Source organism: Falco peregrinus, chromosome 6 (assembly GCF_023634155.1).
Source record: "Falco peregrinus isolate bFalPer1 chromosome 6, bFalPer1.pri, whole genome shotgun sequence".
Taxonomy (NCBI): domain Eukaryota; kingdom Metazoa; phylum Chordata; class Aves; order Falconiformes; family Falconidae; genus Falco; species Falco peregrinus.
Window position 1 is genome coordinate 61,292,983 of NC_073726.1, and position 26,156 is coordinate 61,319,138.

General features: G+C 44.4%; 1 protein-coding gene across 3 annotated transcripts in view; it reads right to left on the reverse strand.

Annotated features, from left to right (window-relative positions):
- Positions 1-26,156, reverse strand: part of ABTB3 (ankyrin repeat and BTB domain containing 3) — a 187,781-nt gene that overhangs the window by 69,619 nt on the left and 92,006 nt on the right. For all 3 annotated transcript variants that reach the window (XM_055808511.1, XM_055808510.1, XM_013299071.3), the window contains exon 2: positions 13,647-13,796. In XM_055808511.1, the coding sequence (XP_055664486.1) occupies positions 13,647-13,796 (150 nt within the window). The remainder of the gene's footprint in view (positions 1-13,646; positions 13,797-26,156) is intronic.

Below are 26,156 nucleotides of genomic sequence, written 5' to 3' on the forward strand. Positions count from 1 at the left end.
CCTGAGTCTTCAAACCAAAAGACATGCTGGGTTGATCTTCCCTTCCATTTAACCTCACAATGCAAATGATAACAGGTAGGGCAGGATCCTGTGCATTGCTCATCACCAGGCTGGATTTTGCCTGGTGGTTTACATGGTGTGGAGTGACATATCCAGGCTGCAGACAAGTCCCTGGAGGCCTGCAGGAGATGTGTTTCTGCAAATATGGTGTGTAGGCAGTGTCAGGCTGGCCCATCTCAGCACCACCAGAAGAGCCAGTATGCCAAGGACGGGGTCACAGCTAACCTACAGGCAGCGTCTGGAGGCTGCCAAAACCCCACAGCCCCATAAAATGACCAGTGGGGATGATGCAGAATGGCACCAAAAGCTGCATGCTCCTGGTTAGCAAGTAGCTGGAAAATCCTTGCAGCACGGGAGGAGGCAGTCAGATAATGCACAGAGCACTGCGGGAATGCGCGAAGGGATATGTGAGTGAAGAAAAAGGAGGAAAAAAAATTGCTAAAAGACAGTATCAGAAATGTGCAACTGAAATTATGGTTTGTAAAACGTTAGCAGAAGAGCAAAACCCATGCGCTAGGCTCACTCAGGTTTCCAGAGCACAGAAAATGGCCCAAAAGAAAGATGGTTATCATCGCCCCTGCACCGACGTGGTTCTGGGCACTTCCTCGCAGGGCAGGTATGGGAAACCAGCCACAATATGCAGGCTGGGATCAGCAAAGCCAGCAAGTGAGATTAGCAGGCAAACATACAGGCAAGCAGCAGTGAGTCTCTCAGCAGAGTACTGATTGTAACTAATTAACTAAAGCATCTCCCTCCGAGGCAGTGAATTTTACATTTGTTGACTAGTGACCACTCTATCAAAGGCAGGGAAACAATTGTGGTTATAAACTGCCTGTTTTCACATGTTCAAAACACTCTGAGTGTGCTTTAGGGGGAAATAATGATCTCGGATCAAATCAGATGGTTTGTTTTAAATGAAAATCTGAGCAAGAGCCCTTTGGGTCACTCTTAAAGCTATACAAAAGCGAGTGATGGGGAAAAGAGGACATAATTTTCCAGTGTTAAGAAGTCGTCTCACACTTTCTCTTCTTTGCTTTTCCCAAGTGACCACCGAGCACTGAAACTTGGAAGGAAAAGTTGGAAATGTAAACTAAGGTAGGAACATAAAACCAGATGGGGTGTGTGTGTGCGCTGAATAATGACCTCCTGGGCAAATTTAAAGGAGAACCTTTCTGACTGTGTGCGAGGCAGAGCTACAGGGTTTTTTTGCAGAATCCCACCCCTGTGAACACATCACAGTACATCACCTCTCTTCAGCCTGACTCACACAGAAAATGATGATGCTGCTGTGATGATGTGTACCAGGGAGAATAGAAATGTCTCATTGAAAACTGCTCAGCCCAGTCCTCCAAAAACACAGCCTTAAAACCATGAAGAGAAGAAAACCACTGGCATGAGAAAACTGCCGAGTCCATGATTTCAGGGTTTTGACACAATTTTTTGCTGCACTCTGCAATATTCCTCTGATTCAAAGCTTTCATTTAAAAATAGTTTCTGTCTTTTCCCTCTGCCAGGAAATTGTCATGATAGGACCAATCTTGCAGCACTGCATGCTCATAATTTCCAAGGGAAACTGTGCATGTGGAAAGCCCGCAGGATCAGGTCCACAGCAGAAACAGATGTGCCTCTGAGGTGACTCTCCAGTCCTGCACAAAATAATGTGCTGGCAAACAGAAGCAGCAGGGAAGTTTGGGACCCCCTTCACTCAGCCCACTGTTACAGCAGACGTGCACTGCCAAGCCTAAGCATGGGCCAATGTAACTGCTAGTAACCTAGCAAAAGTAGCAAAATTAAATTCCTCTCTTTTTCTCCAAAAGGCAAAAAAATTGCGTAGAAGTGCTGCCTGCAATGTCCAGCTTTAACAATAATAGCAAAAGCAGAGAAAAAGGAGTTGTACTAAATTCAGCCTTTTCAGACCAAGCCGCTAAAGCACTAAAGCATGTGGTTAAAGTTAAGCACATGACTAGTCTTATTTCAGCGGACTGAGACAGCAAGCACCAGAGGACACCTCTGACTTCTGTACTGAACAATGAATAAAAATCAGCATGCAATTTAGATCCAGATTCAGGCAGCAGCATTACTTCATCCCCGTTCCTCCCTTAGCGCTGGGATGATGCGACTTCAGTGACACAGACTAGAGGAAGCTGCACAGTGCATAAGGACAGAAAGCAGCAGGAAGAATGATGTAGGCAGGGTGGGCAGCGCAGCATCGCTGCTGATGCAAGGCCAGAGGAACTTGAGCCTTGCTGAAATCTATGGCAAAGCTCCCATCCACTTCGATATGACCAGGAGTTCACCCTTTTATTCTGTCTTTCCTCAAATGCTTCTTAAGAAACCCAAACCAATTCATACCATTAAAGCTGAATTAATGCTTTTTATGTTTAAGCCTCATTTAATTACATTACACTAAGAACTGATGGTCTTAGATCTTGCTTTTGCCTTTGCTATGTTATCTGTGGTTATATTTCAAATAATGTCTATATCAACAATTATGAGAAAATTCCTCTATCAGAGACAACTCAAAGCTTAAATAATCAATACCTAAAAAGCATCGAGCTTCACAGAGGACAGTAAGTAAGCAAGCAGAAAAAGCTATGATCTTGGTACCCAACAGGCAGAGCACTGGTGGCAGGATGGGAATCGCTGCCTCTGTTTAATTCCACAGTGTAATCTCAGACAATCCACTGCATGCCCTGCTGCCCTTTTCCTCCTCCAGCCACGTCCAGTTACGGTGCAAATTCTTCAGGACAGAGGAATGTGTCTTAGCATATCTGTGCACCAGGACAGTACCCAGAAGGGATGAGAGAGCTGACAAGCGCACGCACACACTGCATGGTAGTACTTATGCACACTGTAAAATATAGCATACTGTAACATCTGCTTTGAGATCCATGTGTGTTGTTTTCAATCCCTACCACATTTTGCTGCTTCTATTCTTCATTGCTAATATGCTTTCACTTCTCTATTATCTTCCAAAGAATACATAAGGAGTTGAAACTCTCTTTCATCCTGGCCAGGGCACCCCAAAATCCATAGATGTGAAACCAGTTCCACGATGGGACTCACTGGTCTGGTCTCCAGCAGTCAGCCAACTCAAGTCTCTTCTGGGATACTCAGCCTCTCCCTGCCAGCTGTAAAAGCCATGGTGTAGCTGAACACTGAGGGCAACCTTGAATTTGCAGGCAAGCATAAAGAGGCAAGGCCCCTTCATCCGTGCTTGCTGTCTGCTCTTCAGAGCCATGTTCCGCACAGCAATGCTCTGCAGGGTGAGGTTACCTGCTTGCAGCATTGCTGGCTCTCCTGCATCTTTTTTGGCACTGAAAATAGGTCTCAGCTATATCAGCTGAGCGCATCTGAAAGGCCAATAAATTCTTGAGTGCATCATTTCCAAAAATCCCATAAAAAAAATAAAAATCCCAGCAGCTGAGGTCATCTTGTACCTCCATGGACACAGCTCCCAACGGCTGTGGTGTCAGGACACAAGGGGCTCAGCAGGGATCCCTGCCTTGCTGTCCCCTGCGCTCCTTCTTGCCCCATACCACTGCCTGCAACCCATCTGAGGAACAGATTTGGGAGCCGATCTGCCTGATGAAAGACCTTGCCAGTTTTATTTTGTTTTTAATTTAAACCAAATAAACACTTCTGCAATTTATGCAATGTAAGCCAAATGAGACAACGCACAAACTGCTCTGCTGGCAGAGCCAGGGAGATGAAGACATCACATTGTGTAGGGTAGACACACACACAAAAAAACCGCCAACCAGTGAGGTTTGGGGTATTTGAGGATATTTTTGTTGCTGAAGCTGGGAAGCCAGAACTGGAGGGCAGGTTCCCAGAGGTCAGCAAAGGCAGCAGCAAGCCCCAGGCTGTCACTGCCTTGCAGCCCTTGATCGGGATGGGGAAGGGATCTGGCAATGTGGCTGCACGCTGGAGCTTGTCAACCCAGAGGAGGGTGGCCATGCTTCGCACACCAGCTAGCAAATGACCCACAAAACATCACCACTCCCCAGCACGTGAAGAGCTGCCACTGTAGCTACCAGCATTTTATCCTTTCCACAACTAAAGCAGGACTTGCCCACCACTGCTGCTGTCAGTTCAGCACAGTTTATGAATGCAAGGTCCACATACATTTGATTTCAAGATTGAAAATATTATGTAATGTGCATGTTGTGACACGGGCCTGGTTAAAGGCAATACTAAAATGCAAGGAACAGCTTCACTGACTTCAAGTCAAAGATGTGACAGGGAAAGTTAAGCTGCTCCAGTCTGTATGAGGATGGTATACAACATACAACAACAGCATACAGCACACAAGTGGATGCTCGAGCCCTCTCCACAGTGAAGCCTTTTTTTTTCTTTTTTTTTTGGCTATTATCATCACTTTACTATTTTAGAACCCAATGCTTAAAAAACAGCACATCTGTTTCCAATTTTGTAACAGAGGAGGGTGGAAAAAAGAAGAAAAGCAAAAAGAGAAGGAACAAATAGGAAATACTAAATGCCCAATGTCCACTCGTGAGGAGCTTCCTGCAGGATTTTATGGTCTGTCATGACAGACCTGACCTTGCAATCATGCCTGCCTAGGAGCAGGCTCACTGCTTTCAGAGGGATCAACTTCCACAGCCTAAAACATCCAGCTGGGTATGTGTCTGCACAACTACAACCCCAAGGTGAATGACGCTGGACAATCCTTACACAGCCGCTCCCTACCAACACCTACTTCGTGGTTTTCTTGTTCCAAAAGAATGTCCTAAAACCGCAAGAACAACTTCATGATATCATTTTTGCACACTGAAAACAAGCCACACAGTTCTTTGGCCTGTGCCTTTCCTTCAAAGCCCAGGGGAGAGAGGAGGACCTCTGTTTCCACCTCAGCCCTCTTCCCGCGTGATGCCCTGTTAGGATGCTGTGCAAAGCAGCAGCCAGGCCCTGTGTCCAGCACGATGGCATCCTGCAGGCAGCACCCATCAGTTTGGTAATGCTGGTCTGACCATCCTTCCAGCTGTCCATGACTCCAATGTGCGTAGCCTGCTCTCAGGAACCATGCCCTGCAGTGGGGCGTGTTGAGAGCAGCAGTGTTACTGCTACCTGAGTGAACATTTTCTCATGCAAAGACAGGGCCAGAGCCATAGACTGGAGTTCTGTCTGTCCTTCAGAGCTCTTAATGTCTTCCTGGGTCCTATCCAGACCATGCAAAAGAGGAGTATTCCTCAGGGAGCAGCATGTGGATAACTGGCTAGCTGAAAAGGGTCACATAGACATAGTCCAGCTGGCTGAACAAAAATGCACATAGCTCTCAGCTTATCTGAAGTAAAGCAAAATACACTGTCTTTGGCTGTCCTTGTTACTAATAGCAGGAAGATCGCAGTGAGAAAAGAATGTTACAGGTGGGAACAGATAACTACAGAAGAGAAACTAGGGGCGGGCTTGGTATTTAGGCAACTAACCAATAATGAGCTTAACTTTTGTAATATGTATGAGCTAATTATAAGAAGGCATGAAAGGTGACTGTAAGAGACAATAAACAAAGTCTGCTGATCACTCATATTGAGTGACTGTGTCTTCCCTCCGTCGCAACAGCAGCAGCACTCCAGATTCCAACTTCATGTCATGGCCAGTAGTTTCCAAAGTTAGCCCCCTATAAGCAGTGACTCAGGTGCAAAACTCACTTTCTTGACCTGGATTCATTTCACACCTCATTGAAAAAGTCCTGCATCAACATGTTTGCTCATGACCACCTCTGGGGAGACTATATCGAAAACATGAATTACAACCCTGATAATAAACCATGGCCTATTGAATAAGGCTTGCTATCTGCTAGCCATGGCCACCCTGTACCTCTCCCAAACTGTAGCTATGTCTCTCTCCATTTCTACCTCCCTGTTGCCTCTGGTTTCTGCACCAAAGTGATGCCTTGCTACAGCTCGCCCCAGCATATGCCTGTAAGTACATGAATACAGGTGAATACGGATAGCTGAACTGTGTCTTCTGCACCACAGCAGACCGACTCCAGCCATCTGCTCAGTCAGCTGCCTGAGCCATCCCTACGCTCTTGATTTCAGCTGCACTGTTCCTCCATGTTTGCTCTGTCTCCGGTGTTGCACCAATCTCTATGTTTCAAAAATCAGCTGAGCAAAAACTGCTCGAGGGAAACCTTTCCTCAAATGATTTAGTGGAGGTCATTCTATCGTTGACTCAAGACAACCCATCTTTACCAGGCAAGGAGTGTGCAGAAAGCTAGGGTAGGTGCACACTAGGAAGTATTTAGTATGTATTTCACTGCGCACATGCTCTTAGCACAACATATTTTCAAACATAAAGCTATGCTATTCTTGGCACACAGTATATTCCAGATTCAAGAGCCAGATGCCTCGGGCTGCAGGTCTGCTTAGGGTGCCATAACCCACAGTCAGTGGAGCATCCCATGCGCAACCAATTCACCATCGAACTCACTTTGCAGAAACCTCCCCAGCTCTGCCATCTCTACTTGTCCACATTGTGCCCCTACGTGAATTTGCTATCCCAGGAAAGCTTTTCCTCTCCTAACCGCCATTCATCTATGCCAGAGAAGAGTAAACGAAGGAGCTGTAGTCCCCAACTCTGAATTCAGCACCAAAAGACAGGACTGGGATACGAGCAGCCCATTTCCTGAAAGTGGCTTTGCTGTGGCCTCCCACACATCACTTAACCTTTTACCTCCACTTATCCCACCATCACAAGAAGCTTCTATTTACATTAGAGAGTAAGTGTTTGCATGTGATTTAGTGTTTGCAACACCTTTGAAGGCTGAGAAATTAGGGATTGGATATATCCCATAAAAAAGCCACAATAATAATTAAACCTTCTCAAGTTCACACACCTATTATAACAACACTATTATCTTTAAAATCTCCAATCCAATGTGGCAATCATGATGTTTTTGTTTGATTCCCCTTAAAACACGTCAACTACAAACACAACAAGCTTTGACTCAGATGAGCTACTTGTCAGTTGACCTAATGCAGAGCCTTCCCTCTGCAGACTGCCACTGCCTTATGGACCACCGTTCCTGGATTTTATTTGGCTTGATGCAGACCCATGTCCTCAAACTCTGAATTTAAGGGGCCCTTATGGCTGAGCAGACCAGCTAAAGAACACTTGCCCTCGCCTTACTGATGGCCTGTGATCTGCACGGCAGGGACAGGGAGGACTGCAAACGTAAGGAAAGGAAAATACTGTTTTAACCCTAAGCATGCTGTGATGCACAGGAGTTCAGGGGTGAACAAGTGTCTGCACCTCAAGGGTGATGTACATGGGAGAGACCTGGGCCAATGCACTGGTGTATCAGGGAAGGGAGGCAGAGGGCTGGAGCACCAGCATCCCCCCACCCACCAAGGCGATGCCTTTTGCCCCTAACCATCAAACCTGAGCAGGCTTAAATGCACAAGGTAGAAGCCCTGTGGAACAAAACCACCTATGTGGGGACAGACCTCAGCTCAGCCCCCAGGCAGGCAAAGAGGTCTGAGTCTCATCCACAGGGGGGCCAGGGGGCCCCCAAAGGAGCACTGACAGTGGATGGGGACCCAGGCAAGTGATAGCTGTCTCTGTTCAGCCCCTGTAACCCAAGATAGAAATCCACTCCCCTGGTAAGCAGGGCAGTGAAAGGTAAGGTAAAGCCTTAGCAGGGTGTAGACTGGTATTTTCAAATTATCCTCCCTCCTGCTTCATCATTTCCACTGATAAATAAATGTACTGCTTTGTGGTTTATGATAGGGGGCACTTCAGGGGTAAGGGAAGAAAAGGAGGGGGTCGTTTGGGGCTATTAAGTAACCCACAACCCTTCTTGTGCACAGACAGACAGAAAATGGAGGTTCACATCCATCACCTGGCAGGGGCTGCGAGGGCGGCTAGGGGAGCCTGCAACCAACTAGCACTTAATAGAGGCAAGAAGCTACCTAGCATTTAAACACTGCATTAATCTGTCTTGTTTTCTCTGCTGGGGGGCCAAGGGGCACCTCAACTTCTCTTTTTAGCATTTTCACACGGAGCAGACAACGTGCGGATCGCAACGAGGAAGAACTGCAAACAAGAGGCCCAGAAAGCAATGGGAGAGCAAGGATCCTATGCAATAATCCGGTGGAGGGTCTGCAAAAACTAGAAGTACCACCACATCTTGAGAGTGTCCACAGGCTGCCAGCCTAAGGCCAAACCCTACACTGAAGGGAGCACTGCCATCTGAACTGCAGGTTTCAGCTAGTACCTCTGCTTAGTTCAGCACTACGCTGCATGAACCAAACTGGGAATAAGCTTTGGCCCTTCTCTACGGTGCTGCTTAGTCTGAAAAAACACCTGACAAACAGGGCTTTTGTTCTGACAATAAATAAGCTGAGCACTTACAACAACACTCCTTCAGATGCCACTTTTCCAGCAAGCATCTTTACCCTGGCATTTGCTTCTAAGCCTAGGTTTAACCTCTTCTTTACAGGACATGAATCAATTTGTATGGCTCCTGTAGTGCTCCTTCCTGTTGGTTGCAGAGGATTGAGCCTAGATGAAACAGTAAGGGAGGGAATGTCAGTTTTCATCATCTCCTCGGCTGGGGCTGTGAGGAGAAATGAAAACCAGTACTGGTATGTGCAATCACATTCCTACTTATACTTGAGCAATAACCCTTCCTTTCATCCCTAAAAGCGTGCCAGGATCTACTGAGAGGCTATTATTTTGGAAAAATACATATATTCAGCACTGCAGAGGCAAAGAGAGGAGGATGGGGAAGGGTGGTGTTTTTCCAGTGGCAAAAAGGAAAATCTTGCTGAGACGTGAGTGGTGATGTGGAGTAAATACTGGCCTGAACATCACATCTGGGAGCTGCTCTAAGTTAAACACTGTTCAAAGGCTAAAAAGCTCAGAGACCAGCAATGTTCAAGTACATCTGCATCTTCAGATTACCCTAGTTTAAAACAAAAATGTTCACTTGTTGTGGTTAACCACCACTGGTCACTGTGGTTTGCACAAGACTGGGTGGCAAACTTCTCACCCTGGAAAGCCATAGCAGACTGGCCATCTCTAGACTCAAAGGAAGCCCCAAACAGTTTTCTGCTCTAACCCGAAGACATGTGTGAAGACACGTTTGGATGACATCCTACACCACAGTTTATCCCTCTGTGTGGCCCAAGAGACAACTCTTCTCAGCCCTATGCATAAGTCTCAGCATAGGGTGGTTGCCTCGGCTCGGCCATACGCTAATGCCTTACGGTCTTCCTCCTTCACTGCCTTAGGGTGAATATTTCTTGGTGCCATGACTGGTGCTCAGTGCATCCTAAGGCTCTGCTCTTCCTTGTCACCACCTACATGCACATGCAAAAGAAAGAGGATCCTCCTTCATCCAGCCAAACACCAGCAATCTCCAGCTGTGAGCCTCACCCTTCTGCATCTGGTCTCCAAGCTGGCAGCGGTATTTTCTGATGGGTGATGAATAGGTGTGTTGGAGTGTTATATGGTTAAATATAACATATGTTTGTGGATTGCAAACATGCATACTAAAAAGTTAGGAAAAATATTCAAAGGTCAAAATGCATTTTCATGGGATCTCTCAACAGCCAAAGCTCTCCCTAATATTCTTCTATTTTTCTATTCAGTCTACTTATTTTTCCCCATCTGACAGGGGAGGAAATAAGAGAGAAGAACTAGAAATCTAGAGTAAACCCCAAAAAATTCTGAAAAAAACCCAAACAGATCTACTCTCCTTCTCCTTTAGGTCTGGTCTGAAAATACAGGAAACTTTAGGAAAAATCGGGGGGGGGAATGGAAAAAACCCCCTCGTGAAATATTTTCTCTAAGGTTAAACAGTGAAATACTGTTTAAAATCCTATTATTTTTGCTGTGCTTCAGTTCTTCTCAATGTTCTCTATATAATAAGCATTTCAAATGAAATTACATTATTTTAAAACACACTGTAGTAGGCAATTACAATTCCTGAATTCTAAATGCCAATATAACATAGGCCAGATTTATTGTTGCTCCTTAACTTTATGCCATGTTCATTATAGTTTAATGAATAAGGTTTCACATTAATTTTTCAAGCCTTCTCCTTGGAATCATGCATTACCACTGTAATTGCATTGCAGAATTAGGCCTCTTATTTACATTCTCCTCCTAAGTCCTGGAGACGAACCCTTCCTTTGATTTTTCCCAAAGTCAGCAACATTGCCTCTTCTTCCTATTCTTGGGATAGCACCCCAGGGCCAGCGGCGCCAGTTGCCCTGCTGTCGCTAGCCGGGGCACGGCCATCCAGCATCGCCAGCACCCGCTGCCTGCGAGCCTGCAGGATGAGAGCAGAGGTGCCAGGCCAGCGGGGTTTGGGGGGGGCTGGAACAGTATCTGCAAGTCTGCTTGCACTGCCCAGCCATGAGGAGCCCCTTAAAGGCAGCCTGGGTTGACCTCCTCCTCTGCAGCGTTCCCAGAGGGTGCTGCTCTCCCTCCATGGTCACATCCACCATCGCACCTTTCCCCAAATTCCTCTGGCCTCTGTGACCCCCCCGGGGAAATGCAGCTCATCTAAATGGTCTTTTCTAGTACACCAAAAGCATACGTGAAAAAATGAAGGGAGCAGACAAAAAAGGGCCATCACGTGTAGGGCAAGGTGAAAGTACCACAAGATGCAAGGCTTTACACCTTGTGAATCTATTTTCCACCTGGAACAGACTGTGAAAAAGCTAAGAAGATCTGAGCTGGAATACAGGTGCTGGGCAGTAATCGGGCCCTGTTTGCCAGCTGTCATCTTCCAGGGGACAGATCTGATTACCCGGTGTCAGAGCCTCCAGCAGCTCAGCAGCTGACCACACTGCTGCGGGCTGGGCAGCACCAAGAGCAGGGGAAGCCTTTCCTCCGCATGTGGACACTTGTTAATTCTAGCTATTCGGTGTACTTACAATATTTTAATTATTAATGACAAGAAACTATAGGAAATCTCATTCAATTAGAACTGCTTCCCCCCCCCCCCCCCTTTTTTTTTTGAGATAAAATTGAATTCCTTTATTGCAAGATCACTCTTTGCCCTTGTTTTCTGTGCTCTCTTGAAGCGAACAGAAATGAAGTCCTTGCTCCTCGGATATTGCCAGCTGGTGGGACATTGCAGGCGCTCGCCAGGGGACTGCCCGCTCTGCTGGTTCAGCAGGCCAAGCTTCTGCCCTTGCCACTCACTCCTGGTTGCAATCTTCTCCTCTTCGCAAGTGCTATCCTCTCAATTCCTTCCTATCCTGAGAGTCTCCCTCATCACCTTTATTCACCCCCACAAGAGCTGGGGCTTTTGCGTACCTAACCCTCTCCTTCTATCCCACTTTCTCCATGCCAGAGCTTGCCATATCCTCTTTCCTCTCCACTATGCCACTTCTGAAGCTCTCCAGCCCCCTCGCACCACCGGGGTAATGATAAACCCTCCTTCGCCTACTCCCTCCCTGCCAATACGCTCTGATCCCCAGGTGTTCCCCCCCTGGCTTCTTTCCGCTGCTCACCGTCTCTGCCCCCACAGCGCAGTTCCCCAGCCTCCCCGCACGGCAGAGGCTTTGCTGTAACCTCTGGTCACAGCCTCTGCTGATGCCAGAGACAGATAATAAGCACTGAACAAAAAGAACCGCCCCCCCCCCGGTACCTGCTTACCCCTCCACTTTCCTTCCCTTTCATGATTTTCCCCCCCAGTTCACAGGTTTTTGCCCACTGACATGCTGCACCTCCCTCCCCATTTCACAAGTGCAGTTTTGAACTCTGCACCAGCACTGCTCCACAGCAAAGACTTCTACCCAGCTGAGCATCGAGCCTTGCAAGTTTTGCCAATTGCCACTCCTCTCACTGCTTCCCCAACATGCATCTGCTTGCAGTGGCTGGGGAAGCACCCTCGACGATTGTCCAGAGGGCTTTCTGGAGGGCTACCAGCGTGCTGGAGGTGCCAACCTCTCTGACAGCTGCATCTAACTCCCACTGATGTGCTCTTCTCTTGAAGTCGGCCACCCTGAAGAGTGTTTTGACTGTGTTTGCAGTGAACAGACATGCAGGAGGCAAACCCTGTCAATGAAGCATTTGAATCTAAGGTAGGACTACTTACAGATGACAGATTTCTGGAAATCAAATTTTAAAAGGGGGTAGTGGTAGTAATTAAGGAGGCTGGCTTTTCGGGTTGTGTACAGAGTTCAAAAAAATCCAGAATAAAAAAAAGCAGCCCTGGAAATATCCACAGATTACTGATTTATTAAAATACAATCATATGTACTTCCAAGAAAGAGAGCTGTATCGTGTATAATTTAGCTGGCACACAGACAAGTAGTGTTGTGTGTTTCATGCACATGAAATAAATAAGCATAAATTACTTAATTTGAATAACACCAAACACCTGATTCCAGAGACAGAGCAACACTTCACACTAAGGCACGTAAGTGCTCTTGGCTTGTTGACATTTCACCAGAGCAAAGAAAAATTAGCAAGCTGAAAACAGAAATTCATTCTGTGGCTTGCAGACAAACATCCATGGTGCATCCACATGGCTTGTGAACAGCACGTAAACTGAGCCCTGATGATATGATGGAGCCACAGCAGACTCCCATCGCTACAGAAAGCACCAAGAAAATTAAGAGTGAGATCCCTATACATGTCCTTCACGATGCCAGTAACCCAGAATTCAGTAATAAGAACAACAGTAAGCTGGTTAGCCTGTATCTTCATAGATTTGGGTCTTTACAATTTCTCCCCCAAAATTTCCTAACAGACCTCAGGAAAAAAATGCCTGACAGTACTTCTGACAGACCTCGGAAGAAAAAAAAAACAAACCACTTTTCCATTTGAATGCTTCTATTTTCCCACCCATAGATTCATATCTCTAACTATATTGTAAACATGTGATTGGAAGGCTTCTCTCAATAAAAAAAGTTTTAAAAAAGGCACTTCTGGTTAACTTTATCTCCATGTCACAGGAGGAGTCACATGGCATTTTCCTCCTACAATTTATCTGCGCTGAAACCAAAGCTTTCAGATTTTGACAGATATCATAGCTTCTCACATTTCTCAAAAATTGTTTTGATTAATAGCAAATAATTTATCTTTCAGGTGCAAATTCCTTTGGTGCAGGTTTGAGTTGCAGTTCTTTCCTCTTCAGGAACTGGAGAAGGAAAGGCAGGGTGAAGGATTCTCTCTAACACACGTGGAACTAGCTCTGCTTTCATTTATGACACTGTTTCCCTCACATATTGCAGCCTTTAGCTTTTTGCTTGCCCACCTCAAAACCGACATCCCAGTTTTGAGATCTGCAAGTCTGGCCAAGCTGTGAGGTGCTCTCAAACACAACATAGAGAAGATGAAATAAAGCATCCTTCACCTTTGAAAGCAGGGAATGCAAACAAGCCATAGGAATTGCTATGAGACTGCACAAGACTTCTTTCCTCCTACGGCTTAAACTGCCAAACTGGCCATGTAGCATAAACAGGGTTAAATCTACCCCAGCATCTCCTTCAGCATTACGCATGCCCCCTCATCCCTCCTCTGCACAACCAGGTGATGCAATTGGCTTTGCTTTACATCAAGGAAAGAAATCCAAACATTGTCAACAGCCTTGTACTTACTGAGTTCAGCAATGCTCCCCACGCGCGTAGCAAGTAAGGACTGCTCAATGGTCCTCAGCTCAGACTGGCTGAACATCTGCACTTCCCCCGGCTTGTTTGACCTTTGCTGGTCCTTGTGAAGGTTCAAGCTGTCCGGCAGGCAGAGAACACCTACAGCATATAAAAAGAAAGAAGTTCAATGTAATTTCAGCCAGTATGGATGACTTTGCTGCCACCACCACATCATTATGGAGACACTTCAAGATGCAGCCCGTGCATGCAGAGCTCAGAGACAATCAACACCTGTAACTAAATGTCACAGATAACTCATGCTCTCAGAACTGGCCCTCATTAGCTCTTCTGAATATCCTCAAGTCACTTACAATGTCACCTAGGGACAATTCTTACAGAAAATCCTAGAGAACTGCCTGCCCAAGGAGGAGCTCAAGAGGGTTCCAAAGAAGCCTCCTAGAACCTACTACAAATGCACAAAAATGTATTAGAAAATGGTATCTCAGTGACAGAATTCTTAAAGACTGGCTTTAAAATGATATACAAGACAGACAATAGGTTGACAGGATTTTCCTGAAAGGGGAATCCCACCATCAATTCCCAAAATAACAGACAGTGTCAAGATGCTTGCAGTGCCATTGATGGGCTTATTGAATTTATTTTGTAAATACAACTCCTGGCAATTGAACTGCTTGGGCATCAAAAGCCCATTATGCAGAAGCCCTTACAGCAGTGAATCTTCGTGGGGCAGGGCGTAAGTAAAGCTACTGACATAAAATAATTTACATTCACATTCATTCAGGCACAAAAGTCACTTTCTGCTATGACATCTAAACCCTCAGGCGCAGATAGAGGGTACATGTTTATTAATCAAAATCACTGTCACTCTGAAAACCAGAACTTATTTACAAGAGCAAACATTGCATTACCATCCTGGGGTAACAGATGCATGTTAAGTCCAGCTCGGAGAGCAAGCTCTCCTCCCTTGCCAAGGTCTATGAGCAGCCAGCTACGGCCACAGTCTTCACAGCATCAGCTTCTCAGTCCCTCTGGGACACACACAGGTGGAGACCTGCTGGAGGCAGTGGAGTTGTACCTCTTTATGATTAAATTTCATCTTATCTCCAACTGTATGATATGAAACAATTACATTTGAAAATGAGCCAGAGTAAGAAATGTATTTTTTCCATTAGCTTTTACTGTTCCCTCCTTTTAAGCACAGGGGAGAGGTTCTGCCCTTATGGGCCAAGCAGGCTTCACAAAATACGTTAAGGAAGATGTACATATTTAGTGGTTTTATTCAGGGAGAACTTACATAGTTTCCCAGCTCAGCAAATATATGGTGTCTAACTCTACTGATCTATAATTCTGCCAATAGGTACAACATTGGAGGTCCATACATAGCAGAATGGCTACCTTAAGCCGCTTACCTCAGCTATGAAACAGCCCCACAATCACCATTGCCTTGGAGCACTGCAAGACCATGCAGTGCACCTGAGAGGGGACGCCTCTCAGATACCTCATTAGCTCCACCGAACTCCCTTGGATATCCTCCACACATTCATCTCCTCCCTGCAGATAGTTTAGTCTAAAAGTTCTATCTGCAGCACAGACCTAAAACCACCCATCCCGGGAAGGGAGAGGCAATGCAGGTTCAGTGAGCACGTTCAAAACAAGAAGCAGTGGTATACACTGGGAAAACTGGGACAAAAGGTCTTGTCCACTGTGGCCATGAGACAGCAACCTAAATGAGGATCACCCTCTGTGCACAACTGCAACACCAGAACAAACTCCCTAACAGTCTGTTTGAAGGCTGGAGGTAGAGGAGCAGGAGCAGCCATAATCCCAGCCCTGGCTCTGGTCCCAGGGTTGTAACAACCGCAGTAAAACCATATGCATATGTGGAAGGCCACGAGAGAGGAAAACAACTTGCAAGGAAGCGCCCTAGAGAGAAAGAGCAGGACATCTGAAACAGCAACAGGGAGAAAAGAATTAAAAAGCAGAGGTAAGGCATAAAAAGCAACAACAGCTTATCACACAAGCTCTCCACATTCTCCTGCCATCGCTCAGTGGCTGACTTGCAAAAACACTTGGCACAGTGATCAACATTTATATTCTGGGGATGTACAGAGCTCGAGAAGTACAACACCTGGATTTAAAATGCAGACTCGCCTGCATATTTTAGGAAGTATTCTCACTTGGAAATCTTATTTATTTAGATCATTCCTTATAATTTTAATAGAGAGAAATTAAGAAAAAATTGGAAGAGTCTTCCCTGCAGAAAACAGATGTGTAAATGATCTAATATTCCAAGATATTTTGAAAAACAAGAAATAGAGCACAAATAGCTTTATGGCATCTTTAAAAAATACCTATCCAACAAGAAAATATTTTTCAGTGAAAACACACCGTAAGTGTGGAAAAAAATACTGGTTTAAGATACTTTTACAAATCAGATTCAAATGGTTTAAACCCATAATATGGACAGGAGGTATTTCTGCAAGTGATTAAAGCAGTGAGATATAGACATTTCATGTCTATGACTCCATTCCCACAACCATGCCTTTTCCTTACAAACAGCCCTGATGATTCATTACTCTGTTCTTTAGCAAGGGCAGCGTATTCTTAGGTTCTTGGATGAAAAGCGCAAATGAAATGCAAAATGCACCATTGTTAGAAAACTTGACAAATTATAGGATATGTCACACCAAAGGGTTTTACTTGGGTTAGAGATTAGTAAAGACATGCAATAGCCAAAATCTGATACTTATATGCCAGCTTCAAAACTATAATTGACCACAGCAGGTGACCAGTGGGATGATGGAAGATAATTTTGCTGGATTAGATCTGGGTTTTGCCAGCATGGAAAAACGGAATTTTTGGGCTCAGGCATGCAACTCTGCCAATTTTCTAGCTTCAACTGTTTTCACCAAAAATGATTAAGTAAAAGTGAATAAAATGTTTTTTAGAAGAAAAACCCACTCTCTTTTATCAGTGTTTGATGTAAAGCCCAAATTCACTCATGGAAGGCTATGGCAGGAAATTACTCCCTGGCAATGACAGCATGCCAAATCAGAGGAGGAGGGGGGAAAAAAGGTAAAAACACTGTGATTATAAATATCCTTTTTATAAATAGAAACATTTAAATAGCTACCACCAGCTTTCACTGATTTGGCTACAGTTCAACTTCCTAATTTTAATTCTCTGCCAACAGCTACTATCCACTTGCTTTTTCAGTCACGTCTTCAGCCGTACTGTGTTGAACTTGACAAACATTGACCTCAAGTTTCCAATGGCCTGAAAAGCGGGACTTCCCTCCCCATGCTCTTCTGCTGTCACTGCTGATGCTGCCATTCCACACCAAAGATTTCTGTGCAGTATCTTCAGAAATGAACGGTATCTATCTTTTCTCTTGACTGGTGCTGTTCAACATCCTTCCTCTCTGCACAGTTACTCCACCCTGTGCACTTCTTCGTGCGTTATTTTATCCCTCTTCTTCCCTCCAATTGGAAATTAAGCTGTCAGTTGTTACCTGATGAATACAGGGCCAGACTCACTCATTAGGCCTCTAGCTGCCCTGTGCCACCCAGCAATGCACAACAGCCATACCCTGCACTATGACTACTGCGAAATCACTGGAGCAAGGTCAGACAACCAAAGAGCTCAAGTGTATTTGGATTTTGTCACCTCTTCCGGTGTTTCTCGTTGTCTGCACCCTTCTCGGGGCAGGGATCTAAGACTTGTCTGCAAGGAGACATATCCAGGAAAAAAAGAAAAAAAAAAAAAAAAAAAAAGAAAAAAAATATCACAGTGACAAGCTCTCAAATCTCCAGAGAAAAAAAACCATCATAGGGAAAATCCAATGTACAATTAATACACTCCACATTTTTCCTGCCCTCTGGGCTCAGCTGAAACACAAGCCGTAACTCGATCCCCAAGGACTTAAAAATCCCAAACCAAAGTACTAGTGCACAAAATGACAAAGTGAAGACTGAAGATGCCCAAACTTATAAAAGAAGCAGTTATTTTAAACCTTCATGCAAACTCATCCAAAGCCAGGGGTACCTGGTAACTCTATTCCAGTTTCCCCATGCACGCTCCCACCTCTTGGGCTTGGCTGATGTGCTGCCCTCCATTGCATGGGAGACTTCGGCACAAATACACATACGTTCCTGCATACTCATTTCAGCACTTGCCACTGAGCTGCCCATGCTGTCCTTTGCAGCACGACAGAAGAAGTGTGCGTGCATTACGCAAACATCCCAAACTTGGTGCCTCGCAGCAACCCTGGCAGAGCTTGTCCCTGATCCTCAGTACCTTCTCAGCAAAACAGCCTGAAGGACCTGATGGCCAAGAACAACTCCCAGCACCAGACCCAGCAGCGGCTGTGTGACTTCTTCAGCTTTCAGGGCACGAGAAATATGGGGGTTGTAGCCCAAATCTTACCTAAATATAGAGCAATCATTAAAAAAAACTAAGCCCCCTCCAGTGTTCCTCTGTTTAGATAGATAAGTGCACTTATTTATATACCAGCTGTTGCAAAACATTTGATTCCTGAAGTGCGGGCACCTAAGGTGCCTACACTTCAGGGCCGGCAGTCAGACTTCACTCTCTCTCAGGCATAGGAGGCTGCTGGCTTTCCATGGACCATGTATTGCTCTTGGCACCACACAGCTATGTGCATCGTGCAAAGGCAGATGAAAGGCCAAAACAGCTAAAAATAAGACAACCAGTCTTTGTATACCGGCATTAATGACTACACAATGAGGAAAGCAATAAAATGGCAAGTCTGTTTATTTGGAATGGGCGGGCAGTAAAGTTTGGGGCAAGGCTGTGTTGCATCCTCAAACATCCCACAGTTTAGTCCCAAACCAGCTTTGCTACCTAAAGCATCATTTTCAACTGTAAGTCCATCTCAGGAGAAAGAGAATGAGAGATACAGAACCTAAACTTGCAGTGTCAGTTACTGCAGGTCTGAAGTTACTGATCCAGCCGCCGCCTTCTCACCCACTGTAAACATGTTTCGGTACCACAGACCTCCTATATCTGAAACTTTAATTTGTATTTCAAGGAGATTGAAGACATTTAATTAAGCTATAGCTTGATCATACAGCAAATTCACCAAGACCAAATGATACCTCAGCTATCACAGTGACAGACCAAGGCACACAAGGAGAAGCCTGCACTGCCTACGTTCATGGCTCTGCAATACCTAATGTCATCCATGTTTTAAATTCTTTGCCTCCTCACTCTCCTTTAGTATTCAAATCCCATGGTCTAAACCAAAACAAATTTCCAATTACATTAAATTAATACGAATGCCCACTGGACAATGTGATTCAAATAATCTGTGCTGAAGCATCTAGCAGAAACCCAACACAAATGTGTTTTGACTGAAAATGTAAGTGCTGTAAAGACTATAAAATATTTTTTTCACATTTCATCATTCGTTCCTTTGGAAAGAGTGCCAGATTTCTTTTTATATATTAATTTAGAGTCTGATTAGAAGCATGAAAGTTTTTCTGCTCTCTTGTTTTTTCTTTAATTAAGTGCTCCTACTTAAGAGAAAATAACTCAAAGCATCTTTGACCTCCCTCTTTATTGATCTATTACATCTTAAGCGAATGTACATATCTGGAAAAGAGCTTATACTCCCACTGCAAGGAATAGCTGGATCCTACCAAAAGTTTATGGAAATTAACTGTGCAGGACAGATATCAGGCAAATTGCTGTACAAAATGAGCCTGAAAATGGTAGTTAATTCTGAACAGTCCCCAAAAGGCGGTGTTGCACATTACATTGCTCAAGTAAATGCTGACCTTATCTAGAAGGACTACATTTAGGAGTAGGAAATCCACTCAATTGTTTTTGGTTGGGGGTGGTGTTGTTTGGTTTTTTGTTTGTTTTTTTTTTTAATGCAGGTACATAGGACTAGAAAGCCTTTGAGACCAGCCTCCTGCTCTCATAAAGATGCATGTGAAGTTCAAGAGTTCACAAAACATCCAATAAAAAAAAAAATCCCTTTCCTTCCACAAGCTCATGTACCAAAATATTTCCCAGCACCAAAGAGCATTCTTGACATCTACAACATAAAGGCCTACAAGAAAGAAATAAAAGGGACAAAAGTATTGCCAGCTGCCTTTGCAATAGCAAAACACTTTACTAGGTGCAAACCCCACATGGTGGGTATTACGACATGTAGGAAACCTCTCCTGACAGCATGTTTTGCAACTGTGGCAACCGTGAGTACGCGGGGATGATGCACCATCCAGGCACACACCAGATTTTGAAGCATGGTGTGGGAATACCAGCACCGTGAGCTCAGCATCCCGACATCGATGCACAGGAGCTGGTCAATGCAAAGCGACACAAACCACCACGTCGGAGCTTAAACTTGGAAAGAAACCCTATGGTCTCTGCTCTTTGAAGCAACCTGCACCAGGACTCCTTCGCTCAGCCTGTCAACCTGACCAGCTAGGCAGATGGAAAACATCTTGACTTCTTTTTACAGAAATAAGACTATAGGGAAAACCTTAAAGCTAATCATATGAGCCACAACTTTCAGTTAACGGAAGACCTGGAAAGCATTCAAGGCAAGGAGTGCGAAGTGTCTTCTTTCCACACATTCCAGCCCAGTTAAATAACAGGGAGTGGCTTTGCATGGAGAAAATGCAAAGGCTTGGGAAACCTAGGTGGTGATACAAAGTTTCCAGAATCAGTCTTAGAACAGGCAGAGCAGCCCAAATGAGGAAGGATGAAACAAGCACAGGAATCAGATAGATGCAAGATACTAAAGGGATACTACTCTATCTTTAACACCTACTACCCAAAGACATTAGTAAGCACTACACTTAGCCTCAAGACACTGGCACTAAGCAGGTAAGGTAATATTCATGTCCAATTTATAGATGAAGGGAAAGCAAAGCATTAGAGAGCTCAGTAACTAATTCAAGGTGAAATAAGAAATGTCAGAAAAAAACCAGGAAAAGAGCATAAGGCCTCTAGTTATGCAGTTTAACCACAAGAGATCACCCTTTCTCTCCTGGAAAAATCAGTAGAAGAGCAAATGAATAATGCTTAAAAATGAAAGAACCATGGGCCTCACAAAATCACCTAAAGCAGAGAGTACCTCTGTGAGCCATTAGAGCAGATGTTACAGGAAGACGAGCTAATAGAATTATATTACACCACACGACTGTGACATCTTTTCTTGTAAGAAGTTTCTTAGCACAACACATTCTACTTAATTGGGACATCCTCCTTATTAGGATCCTTCTGAAGGCAATTGTTTTAGCCTAATGATAATGACTGGCAATCACTGCTGCTTAAATGGCATAGAAGTAACAACAATTCAATTGAATTAGGATATATTCTGCTAGCACCAAGCAGTTAAGTGGTGCACAGCCAAGTGGAACACAGGATGGATTTGATTGTTCAGGTTATGTATTACAAAACAAAGAAGGATCAGAAGATTAGATCCCACTAAACATAGAAACTAAGCTCCTAAATCACCAGCTACAGCTTTACATTTATTTTTATCAGGATATAAACCAAAATCTTGGTTCTGCCAAAATCAAGTGCAAAACTTCAAAATTCTCAAAACCACCACAAAAAAAAAATTTACAAAAACAGTGAATCTGAAGTAAGCCAGTGCACAAGCAAGAGAAGAAATGGAGAACCATCTCCTCATGCTTATCCCAAGGTCTCTCCCAGCTCCCTGAAGTGGTCTCTGCGGTACTGCCATTGGGCAAGCAGCAGCAGGTGCTGCTTACCGGTGTGCATCCATGAGCTGAACAGAACAATGTGTGCTGACAGCACGGTGAGCTGTGGCTGATGCAGTAGCTGTATCCCCCTTCCTCTCCTTAGGGCACTGACACGCATCACACACCTTCACCTACCTGTGATTTTCACCACCGCTCTTCCCGTTGACCATGAAGGGGCATTTTGTTAACTTCGCTACAGGAAAGTTGCACTACAGCACACTGTGCTCAGCCACACTATTCCACTGTCACAGTGACCATAAAAGTTTCAGGAAGAGTTGTGATTTTTTTGGCAGAGAGATGCTAGAGCTGACACTGTGCATTTATTTCACATTGAGTACCCATCAGCTCAAGATTACCCTGATCTAAACTATGCTGCCCTGGAACTAGTCATCTGGAGGAAAAAGATTTTCTACCACAGTCTTTGACAGGAGGCATCCAGTTACAGAAAATAAAACTATAAAATGCCAGTCATCTTCCTTCTCTGCTAACATGCAAATAAATATAATGTTTGCAGCCCTTGGTGTCTCAATACAAGCAAGAAGTTGAGAGGTCATGGGGATTTGATGGAAGAAAAGAGCTCAATGAACGCGTCGGCAGTGCTGAATAGCGAGGAAGCTCGCAGAAACATGGATCTGCCTACACCCCATCTAACCACAAGGTGCTTCTTGCAGCTACTGGCAAGTACTCAAGATGGCAGACATATACTCAAGGTGGAAAGGATGCACACTGGGATAAACAAGGACTCTGACCAAGCACAGGAGTACTAACTCATGCAAAAATGGGTTTGGCTAAAAACAAGCGCACAACCCCCTATTATAGAGTTTGCAGAAGTTCTAAGCCTTTGAGTCACTGAAAATGATGAGGAATACATTAATGGGTTTTATTTTACAGAAAAAGACCTGTCAGCTGATAGCAGCAGAACAAGAGGATTCTGTGATTCATAGCTTAATATGCTTTCCCTGAGCCTGTAATTTCCTTCATTCATTACTGTCAGTCCCCCAAAATGCCCAGCCATGACAGATGACTTCTTCCCCTTCAGCAACCATGACTCAGGCACAGCCCAAAAGCCCAATGGTGCTGATATGGCATCTCTCCTAACCTAGTCCAGTCTCCTCCAGTATTTGATAAACAAAACACCAGCAGCTAATTAAGCACTACCATATAGTATATGAGCAGTGCGTTTCTTGGAATGTTGCTGGTTTGGACTTCTGGAGAAGAGAGACTGAGTATTTCAATTGCAAATGAATAACGCCATGTAAGCATGTAATTCCCCATTTTCATGAGACCTACTATCCAAACAGGCTCCTGTAACAGGTACTACAGCTATAGTAAAGCGGTACAAAATGCTTGATCCGAAAGACCACTTTTTCCATTGCTTTCTCTGTGCGCCACCATTTCTTCGGCGTATGCACCATACATTGGATGCCTTTAAGGGTTGGACACATCATTTCAAAAACACCAATAAGTTTACATTTCTGAGCAGTTGCACTGAATACTACACAGCACACTTGGCAAGAGTATTTTGAATACCTTAAAAAACATCTCCTCCATTTGCTTCAGTATTTGCAAAGATTAGTATGCTTTTTACATGAGAAGGAATTGTTTGCCAAAATTTTGCTTTGGAACACCATCAGCTTGTACAAAACCCCATGAATAATACATAGAAGAGCACACAGTGCTGAGACTGAACACAGGGCGTTCCCACCACAGTTACCAACTGCACCCTTCACATTTCACAGGCGGGCATGGTGGCAGCAGCTGGAAATAGGATCAAGGGGAGCAGGACAAAGCACCTTTTACTTGGGAGCCAGTTACGTATGCAAAAGCTTATGCAAACCATACGTACAGGAATAAGGATGGTTTGCAATTCAAACTGATAGAAACACCTGACCTTACAAGAGTAGGGTAACTGGTGGGAGAACGACAGCCCTTTCTATAGAGCTGGCTGTTTGCTTTGTAAAGTTACATTCCACAAACACCAAAGCCTTGGGCTCTGGCCCAGGCAATGCTACTGTAATACCAAAAAGCAGCTAAAACCATTCACTGTCCTCTAACTCTGAACAACTAAATCATCAGCCCTAAAGTTTCTGGGAAGGCAGTAGGGTATGCAACTGAATAAATAAAGAATAAAAAAAAGTAGTTAAGTCTGCAGTCAGTAGGGCATTTACTTGAAAACACATGACATAGGAGCTGCAGTGAAGCCCCTCAGCCTACAGATGTGAACAGAATTGCACTGCTGCTGCGTGTTGCCATGCTTCAGTGGGGAAATGCAGGTGGCTCTGGCAAAACTCTTACTTACTTTGTAAGGGTCAGGATTTTACGCCCCAGTGATGAGTTTTGGGTAAACTGGAGCATGTGGAGCCCACAGTAAAGGTTAGGTAATTAGAATTTCCTTTCAACTGCTTGCACAGATGAGTATCAGATTAGTGACTCCACCCCCACCATGAAAGCCCATGCTTAATGCAAGAATGGTAAGATGTTTTAGAAACAGGAGCTGCTATTTACTGGCTTTAGGGTAGTATCCCATCACCTGAGCATCTACTATGCTCCCTCCCACTCTGCTATGAACAGCACTGAGCCAACAGATTATCACAGCAGGATAAAAACATACCTATTCTTGAAGGTATACAGCACAGGAATATTGCCAGCCTCCTGAACTGTCACAGCCCCAGAGCAGGACATGCCCTACAGCCCCCTGCATCCCCCTGCCAGTCAGGTCTGCTGCATCATTTAGGATATCCCTAATAGGCAAGATGTTCTCACCTGCAAACACCTGAGCTCAGGTACCAAACAGCTATGACCTGCATGGGACCAAGGTATCCAGCTCCCACCCTCAGTAAAGGAGTAACCCTTTGCCTCCACCATGTGCTTCAATGCTTTTTTTTTTGCCATGTATTTAAAGCTAAATATTCACCTAAAAATTTCACTGACTGGAAACCCTGGATCCAGCCAGACAGTCCTTTCTAAAAGTAACCTTTATATTCTTCAAAAATTCCACTTGGCTTGCTAAATAGAAATGGCTTATTAATAGCACATATTTCACCATCCAGATCTTTGATACAGACACCTACAACAATAAATCAGCTCTGACCCATAAAGGTTAACCTATATGCATATATATATGGTAAAATCATTACAGGCAATGAAAAAAATTTACAGGAAGAGCCATTAGACTATGTTACTAGCATACTTTCATGACCGCTTGCCCTACACATTGGCTGGCTGAACCCATTTCAAATAACTCAAGTTTTACAGAGCTGATGGGCACCTTCTTTCTCACTCAGCTATAAGACAACCTAATTATGTTCAGGTGCATGAGCTCACTACATGGCCACCAGTTTAAATGAAAAAGACTTTAAATTACTTTACAGAGGTTTAATACTTTTTTTAATCCCTGCAGAACAGCCACTTGTATATTCTGAATTTTATATCAAGATATACAGTTTTATTCCTAAAATATCTAATTCATTTTTTGAAAACGAGGCTTTCTATTACTTTTTCCAGACAGAAGTGGTTGCACATTTATTCTCAGAGCAGTTAAAGGTCAAACATTCATTTATGCATAATCTTCAAATTTGAACCTCTGCATTATTAATCTCATCCACCGTTTCACCCAGACATTCACACACAGATCAACAAACAGCAAAAACCCTATAGGAAAGGAATATGATCACGTCTATGTCAGACCCTTCTCCAGTGCATTGAAGACAGTAGTTAATGAATAAACCGATGCTCACTATTTTATCTTTCTGGTTCAGCGTGGTCTTTGGCATGACTGTGACATGACCGCATCTTGCCCATCCTCTGCTTTGAGTAAAGCATGATGCTGTTCCACATGGGTTCATCTCTTCCCATGGCTGCCTGCACAGGGACAGATGCATCCCCAGTGGTGCCACAGCTGCCCCGTGGAGCTGCTTCACCTCCTAACACAGCTCCACCAGCCTTTCCCCAATAATTAAGTGCCAAAACTAAGGCAGGGAACAAACCGTGGAACAGGTTTTCCCCCCACAGCCTTTGTCTTGGAAAGGGCTGAGCCAACTCGGCTGAAATTTTTCCAACAGGAAAAAAAATAAAATAAAAGGAAGTATTTTTAGTCATTTTGGGGAAAGGGACTGCCGTTGGAACATATCAGAAGCAACTGAAATTGAGGATGTATAATGATGACCAGCAGGTAGCTGTAACAGTAGGCCATGCTAACTGCCTCACCAGCTACTTCTCATCTGTTGATTTTATGTAGCCTTTTCTCTTTTAAGCAGACTGAAAGAAACCAAATGGTATTTGGAAACTTTCAGACACAGCTTCAGTTGGTCCGCATTACGTAACTGATAAGCTGACTAAGCAGCAATATATGCTATGAAGGACACAGAAATCAAATCTAAATCTTGGAAATTGATTCAAGTTGAAATCCCAGATAGAAAAGAACCCCCAATAATAAACCAATACAAAGTAAACCCTTCATCATACTCCATTTTCCCAACAGTCAAATAAACTCCATTTCCATCACTCAGGTACCGTCCCCAACCAACCACCTCTGTTCATAACGTCGTATGCTCATCCTCATCCTGCTTGCGTACAGACCCCCAACTCATTTTTCACTGGCTGTGCTCATGACAGCTACCTGCTCTCAGCGTCCCTGGGACCCATTCCTCAGCATCTTCTCTGGGGCTACCATGGAGAGATGCCCTGTCCTTTTACTGCAAACATCATCTTGTAACTGCAACAAACCAACCCCATGGTTCAGCCTGGAAATCCTAGC